Source organism: Panicum virgatum, chromosome 4K, assembly GCF_016808335.1.
Source record: "Panicum virgatum strain AP13 chromosome 4K, P.virgatum_v5, whole genome shotgun sequence".
Lineage (NCBI taxonomy): Eukaryota > Viridiplantae > Streptophyta > Magnoliopsida > Poales > Poaceae > Panicum > Panicum virgatum.
Window position 1 is genome coordinate 8,791,379 of NC_053139.1, and position 7,103 is coordinate 8,798,481.

Here is a 7,103-nt window from a genome sequence, read left to right on the forward strand (position 1 = left end):
CCGTATCATTTCTATATATGATTCGTGCGGGACTCCGTAGCCTCTCGCCGTGGCCACGTCGGCTCAAATTTTTTTTGGCCATGCGATCTCGTTCCGATGGTCTCGATGCCTGCTCGTCTGTGCTGCACAAGATTTCTTCCGTTCACATGCTGCAGTGCAGGTCAAGCACATCTTCCGGAAAGTTTTCGTCTTCCTCCCTCTCCTTGACTAGCTGCGCCAAAAGATTTCTTCCGTTCACACACTGCAGTGCTGGTCAAACCCATCTTCTGAGAAATTTCCGTCTTCCTCCCTCTCCTTCCCGATAGTTCCTCTGAAGTCACAAACTCCGCCCTCTTCTCTGAGCTCGTCTTGCGGTCCTCGTGGCTCACGGCGGCGGCCTCGCCTCGCCTCGCCGCCTGCCGTCACGCAGTCCGCGCGCCCACCTCATCCTGCACGGTTGCGGCCTCTGCTTCGTCGCCCGGATGCCCAGTTCCGTGCTCCAGCCCTGGCCCAGTCGACGACCTGGACGACCTGGACCTGCAGCTGCTCGGCGCACACTGCTGTACCTCGCCTCGTCGCCTGCCGCCGCGCAGTCCACATGCCCACCTCCTCCTACGCGGTTGCGGCCTCTGCTCCGCCGCCCGGATACCCGGTTCCGTGCTCCAGCCCCGGCCCAGTCGACGACCCAGACCCACACCTTCTCGGCGCGCCCTGCAGCCCTGCTGCGTGCACACCGCACAGCGACTTCTGCGGGGCGCGACCTACCTCTGCCGCCGCTCCCTCCCATCGCCGGCGCCCCTTCTCCCCCTCCCTCGCTCGGTCACGGGCCGGCGGTAGGCCTCGCGGCGGCACAGTGGAGCAGGAGCCCTGCCCCTGGCGAGATCCAGCCCAGGCCGATGGCCATGGCGCGGCGGCACCCCTCCGGCCGGATCCGCGCGGGCCCAGGCGTGCGAGCGGCCTCCTCTCTCCGCGCGGGCCCACGCGTGCGAGCGGCCTCCTCCCTCCGCGCGGCCTCGACGGCGGGACGGACCGGCGCGGGGCAGCTCGGGGCCTCGAGCTCGCCGGCCTGGAGCACCCACACAGCGGTGGTGCAGGAGGGGCGGCGCGGCGTGGGGTGCGGGTGGGGCGGCGCGGTGGATTTATCTAGCCATGTGATTTCTGTACTTCCAGGGATTCCACGACTTCCTCCAGGAGATGATCTCGCTCATGGCCACCATCGGTAGAGAGGTAACCACCTCGTGTTCATCAGTTCATGCCATTGCTACCTCACATTCATGGGCAAAGCTGCCCAAATCTAGTGCAGCATCGATCGACAACTGACGGATCGTTTCTTCTTCTTCTTCCCGGTCGTGCAGGAGCGCGTGTACAGCCTGGGCGAGCTCCTTTCGCAAGCCAGCGCTGGCACCCCGTCCTCGCCGCCGTCGCTGCCCTGCCAGGGCCGTCCGGCAGCCTCAGCGCCCTTGTCTCCCTTCGTAGGTTCGTACAAACCTCCTCCTCTCACCAATTACCGCTATTCCCATTTCTTCCCTCTTTCTGCAATGGAATCCGAGGTACCCCTCTCTCTAGGAAATCCAATGGTATTCCAGCAAAATTTCTTTTTAAGCACTGAAAGGGATTTTACAGATCCTCTGCCGCAAATTTGTTGTTTCCCCCACTTATGTGGCTGACTGCATAAATATAGAAGTTTTTGGCATCCCCGACCTCGATCTGTTATTACTGCCATTAAAAGAAGAATGCTAAATTTCATTTCCCAGCTTATGCAAAGGTATGTTATGCTTCTTTCATTTCCCATAGTCTACCATCTCTTCGATCTTTCCAAAGAAACCAGAAAGCGCAAGCACATGAAAATGAAATCCAGGAGCTTCAATCGGCTGCAGAGAAGCTAAATTTTTCTACTAATTTGATTCGCATTATGTAGACAATGCCATGTGATTGCATTAATAGCTTATTATGCCTTTTTCTTTGGTGGGTTTATTCTAAAATTGGGTTTGTTATTTTAATTGAATATAGGATTCTACAGCTTATCCATACGATACTTTGCTCATAACTTAGCCTTTCATATTAACATGTGGAGGATTTAAAGTAGTATTGCAGGTCATGATTTGTTAATGGTCGAGCCCCTTCAAAATCTGACGAAAGGGACCTGCACAAACTTCAATAAATAAACTGTGTATTTTTTCCTTCACAGAAATCCATTTCCCAACACTAATTACTTTCCTCAATCAGGCCAAAACCCCTGCTCAACTTCACAACAACAAAGAAGGTGGTGTATGCAAGGTGAACAAAGAAACTGGATATAATCTTTGTGTTCAGACTTCGTCGTGTGCTCCGATGATTAGCGGACCTTTACCTCACCAAGCTACATCTGTAGCTACTATCACAGCAGGCCAACAGCCAGGTTTGTCCACTAAGAAACAAACAGATACCTGTTACATGCTTTTTATGTGCCATTTACACCAATTATTCAGTGTCCAGAGGATGAAATTTATGTGCCTACCCTGTCAGCAAATCATCCTAAAATTTATCTAAATATGACAACTTTGGGGGTACAAGAAACCTGTCAACCACATGCATATAAATCATTAGCTACCTGCACAGTAAAGCCTTTCCTTTGACTTAAAAATTGCACTGTCCAAAGTTACTCTGTAAGTGGCATCTCTATTAGTTACGCAAAGTTGTACTTAGATGGTATACTAGAAAATGCATGAATGCTGCCTAAACCTTATTTGTTCCGTCTTATTCAGAACTATTTAGTTCCACACCGCGCTACAGATACATATTGGTTCTTGCTGCATGTATATTTGATTAGGATACAATGAAATTTTTTTAGAAATCTACTACCACCTAATATTTCTTGACAAAAGACCTTCATATTCAACTACTTACCACCACAGCTTACCCTGCTAAGCAAATGATTTTAAAACAAACTGAACACTACATTTCTCTAACCCACTACTCAGACACTACATGTGCAGCCTAGTGTTTGCCTTTCACTGCTCATACTACTTGCTTCTGAAATGACCATATTATTTGTTTTCGCTATTTTTTAGGTCTGCCCATCCCACAGCTCATCAACAGAATTGGAAGAAACCGAGCTACTGAGCTATCCCTAACCATAACTGCAGAAGACAACTCCCAGTTGCCTCTTGGAACTACTGAACAAGTTGAAGAAACAGCTGGCTTTACTGCTCCAGTCATGTTTCAGCTCCCTTCCCTTGAGATGACAATCCCATTGGTGGACACTTTCCTCGCTTTGTCAGTTCAGATCCCGTTCAGTTATATACCCGTGGAGAAATGGTATGCCTTCCAAGCTTTTGTAGTGGCCACAACAGCATTTTTTATCTGGAAAAGGTTGCTTCACTTCATCTTCAACTACTGTGGTCTGGAAATACCCCATATACCACAATGGATGCGTGCTCTTATCGCATACATAAAGTTACATCTTTCTACCACCCTGTATGCGATTAAATGTGGTTGACCTTTTATTATGAACTAAGACTGCGTCACATCATGAACACTTTTATGGGCAGTCGTCTTTATCCTTTGTCTACCCAAAACAGAAACAAGTTTGAAGGAAAGAGCGTCCAAGACCTTGATGCTTCAATTGATTCCCCCTGTCGTACTAACAGTAATCCAAACAATTGAAGCTGTTGTGTTCCTAGCTGGACACTACCTGGTGATTCTATGCCTGTTCCTTCGAAAATTCTTTGCAAACTATTAAACCAAGGATCCTTTGTAGATTGCAGAATAGCTTGCTCCAATGGTACCTCTCTAACACCAGAAAAGAACACAAAAATTGATCTTCTTTATGCTACCTAAACTAACATCTTATATTTAGAACATCATTTTTATGCAGGATGAAACAGGATGACAAGAGCAATCATCTGTGGAATCAGATTTCGTCCATTTTAAAATGCCCTCTTGGACCGCATATTGAGCAACTTAGCTTACCATGTAACCAACATTTCCTTTAGTATGCCATGCTGATGCTAAACATGGTTACCAGCTGCCATGACTTCTATTTATTTGCACCTTTAACTTCCTAGACCTTGTACTATATGCAACCTTGGTTCCTAATGTATCTTCTTGTTGTATTACCTGTGTGATTTATGTCATTTACAGTAAATGAGCTGATGAACCTTATGTACCAGTTCTCGGCTATCAGCGAACCAACATATCAACTCCTGAATTTATATTCTAGGGTGCCAACTATTCCGAATTTCTCTTCATTTATGGCTGTTAGAAAAGCATGATACTTCTACTACAAACAAATCTTCCTTCGAATGCCAATGAATGAAACAAGGCAAGACAACAACACGTGATACAAGAAAAATCGCATCATGCATTTGAAACATCAATCATTATAATTACATAATTAAACCACAAAAAAATGCCAAAAATATACGCGTGCGCAATCCACTAGTGGTGTTTTAGGCCAGTCTCAGTGGTAGTGTCATCGACACAGTTACCTAGACTGGAATTTTAAAAACTGTGCCGATGGAGTGTCATCACCTCACATTTCATGACACTCCTCTCTTCTCTCTCCTCATACTATTAGTACATATTATTAAATTTAATATCCAAAACACTCTTATGATACTTCCATTGAAATTGACCTTAGTCATTTGTCGCCAATGATTATGTTGTGCTTGGAGAGAGAGAGAGCCTGTCGGTACCCTGTAGCAGGGATACCCGCTTCTACTGCAGCAAGCCAGGACTCCCGTAGTCATCTATGACTGCGCCTTAAGGGGCGGAGCAGCCGGGCCCCACGGGTCAGGCTCCTACCTCACCGGGCCAACGACCCCGGACCCGCTCCCCGCCCCGGGATGGGTTCGGTGACGCCCCGTGTCCCTGAGAAGGGGAAGCTCCGAGCCAACAGCCGAGGGCCCGGACCCCCCTGCATCTGTCCAGACCTCCCGCGTGCATAGAGCCAGCATACCGCCGGGGAGGGGGGTCCGGAGGGTCCACGTGTCCCGCAGGCGCGGGCGCGGGTCTTCCGCAGGAAGACTTGCCCATCAACTACATTTAATGCGGGTGGTTAAGGTGTGCACTGCCGCCGCGGCACGCAGGGCAGCCTTTGTCAGGTCTCACTGTAGACCGCGTATTACCGAGGTACATAGTGCAGCCGCCTACGCCGCTTCCACGCAGAGCCCGTCTGCCGCATTAAATGGATACGACGGCACGACACTTTTCCATAATGCCGCCTACGCCGCAAGCTACACGGCCCGTTCAGCTACGCTGCGGGCGACTCCGCAAGCTATGCCTGGCACCGTTTCGACAAGACAGCGCATGGGCATGCTGAACGGAGGATTCCCAGGAGCAGGCAAGGAAATCCAGGAATAAGATCTCCTTCGCTTGCAGTGCCATAATGTATGAGCAGTATGTTATTTTATACTACATCGTTGGGCCCACCTGTCAGGGACCCAACAGCCATGTACGCGCCTCCCTTGAGATATAAAAGGGAGGCGCTCGCTGAGGCTCAGGAGGAGAAAAAAGGACACAAGCTCACTCAGTCTCAAGCAATACAACACACAGTGGACGTAGGGTATTACGCTCCGGCGGCCCGAACCACTCTAAACCTGGTGTGTTCATCGTGTTCTTTGAGCGAGATCGAACTAGTCCTAGTTAACCCCCGAGTACTCACCCTCTGGGTTTAGGCGGGTGCATTCCGCCACCCGGCTTTGGTTTGCCACACCACGACATTTGACGCGCCAGGTAGGGGGCATTTAGCTGGTTTTAGTTCATCTTTTCCTCGTCTCCATGGTTCGGGTGGACGATGTGGAGATGACGGAGGGTGTGGCGTCATCCGTGCCACACGCCTCTTGCCTTCCTGCGCCAGGGGCAACCGTGCCCGTGGAGCAGCCACCGTCGGCGGCAGCGCGCGTTGCTCGTCGGCAAGAGTCAGGGCGCCCATCAAGGGGCCCCTCACAAGCTGCGAGCGTCGAAGCGCTGGCGGCGGCTAGGGAGTTGCTTCGCAACCCTCCGGCTGCTGCAGCCTCGCCAGACGCCCTAAGGCAGTGGCGGGACGACGTTGACCGTCTCCTCCATCTGGCTCAGGCCTCCCCCAGCTCTGCAAGGACTGGGCAACGACCTCCGCCTGGCAATGTGGTGGTACCTTACCACCGGCGCCAGGGCGGTGCGTCGGCATCTGTGCGCTCCCCCACTGTGAGGGGTGCACGAACAGAAGACCTGCGGGCAGAGCTCAACCGCAGGCGTGCGGGTGAGGATGCCTCCGTGGAGAGGGCGCGAGAGCGCCGTCTCAACATTGAGGGCCGCAACCTCAACGCCGACTTGGACGTGGCAGCACCTAAGCCACCGGTAAACGCCCGGATACAGGCGGACACCCCGGTGGCTGGGGTGGGCTGCGCTGTGCTAGCGGATCACCTCAGCGCGGTGGCATGGCCGTCCAAGTTCCGCCCGCACCTGTCGGAGAAGTACGACGGTACCACTAACCCGTCGGAATTCCTGCAGGTGCACGTTACCGCCATCATAGCAGCTGGTGGTAACGACGCCGTCATGGCGAGCTACTTTCATGTAGCCTTGACCTGGCCAGCCCGGACTTGGCTCTTGAACCTTTCTCCTGGGACAATTCAGTCCTGGGAGGAGCTCTACGCGAAGTTCACCGCGAACTTCGCCAGTGCATACCAGCAGCATGGTGTGGAGGCTCACCTCCACGCCGTGAGGCAGAAACCCGGAGAGATTCTCCGGGCATTCATCTCGCGCTTCACCAAGGTACGGGGTACCATTCCTCGTATCTCTAATGCATCTATTATCACTGCTTTCCGTCAGGGGGTACGTGATGAGAAGATGCTCGAGAAGCTGGCGACGCACGAGGTGGAAAGCGTTACCACGCTTTTCTCCCTGGCAGACAAGTGTGCCAGGGCCGCTGAGGGCCGCGCATGGCACTCAGCCCCCCAAGACGGAGACGCCAAGGCTGGTGGCTCCGGGGCTACCGCCCAGGGCGGTGGCAAGAAAAAGAAGAACAAGAACCGGAGTCGCGGGGAGCCGCAACCCAGCGGTCCAGTCGTGGCAGCAGCGGCACCAGCTGCAGCGGCAGAAGCTGGGGGCCAGAACGCGCATGGCAAACGCCCGCGCCCGTAAGGTGGCAACGGTGGTTCATGCCC

The 7,103-nt window shown here is 52.3% G+C and overlaps 1 protein-coding gene across 7 annotated transcripts; it reads left to right on the forward strand.

Annotated features, from left to right (window-relative positions):
- Positions 1 to 856: 856 nt before the first annotated feature.
- Positions 857 to 4,179, forward strand: LOC120704659. 7 transcript variants are annotated; one of them, XR_005687633.1, is made up of 5 exons: positions 857 to 1,206; positions 1,335 to 2,377; positions 3,030 to 3,276; positions 3,510 to 3,742; positions 3,836 to 4,179. XR_005687633.1 is itself a non-coding variant. In XM_039989136.1 (3 exons), the coding sequence occupies exons 1-3, from the start codon at positions 2,311 to 2,313 to the stop codon at positions 3,951 to 3,953; spliced, it is 432 nt and encodes a 143-aa protein (XP_039845070.1). In that variant the 5' UTR covers positions 2,113 to 2,310; the 3' UTR covers positions 3,954 to 4,179. The 7 variants fall into 7 exon arrangements, 1 of the variants encoding a protein (XP_039845070.1); XR_005687631.1 differs by having other exon boundaries at positions 858 to 1,206; positions 3,540 to 3,742; positions 3,818 to 4,179; XR_005687629.1 differs by having other exon boundaries at positions 859 to 1,206; positions 3,540 to 3,742.
- Positions 4,180 to 7,103: the final 2,924 nt, after the last annotated feature.

Bases quoted from the DNA above. Each gene is read 5' to 3' on its own strand.
- LOC120704659 (XM_039989136.1), top strand. From the start codon at position 2,311: ATGATTAGCGGACCTTTACCTCACCAAGCTACATCTGTAGCTACTATC. The intron at 2,378-3,029 runs GTTTGTCCACTA...GCTATTTTTTAG, and splicing joins CACAGCAGGCCAACAGCCAG to GTCTGCCCATCCCACAGCTC. The intron at 3,277-3,835 runs GTATGCCTTCCA...ATTTTTATGCAG, and splicing joins TATATACCCGTGGAGAAATG to GATGAAACAGGATGACAAGA.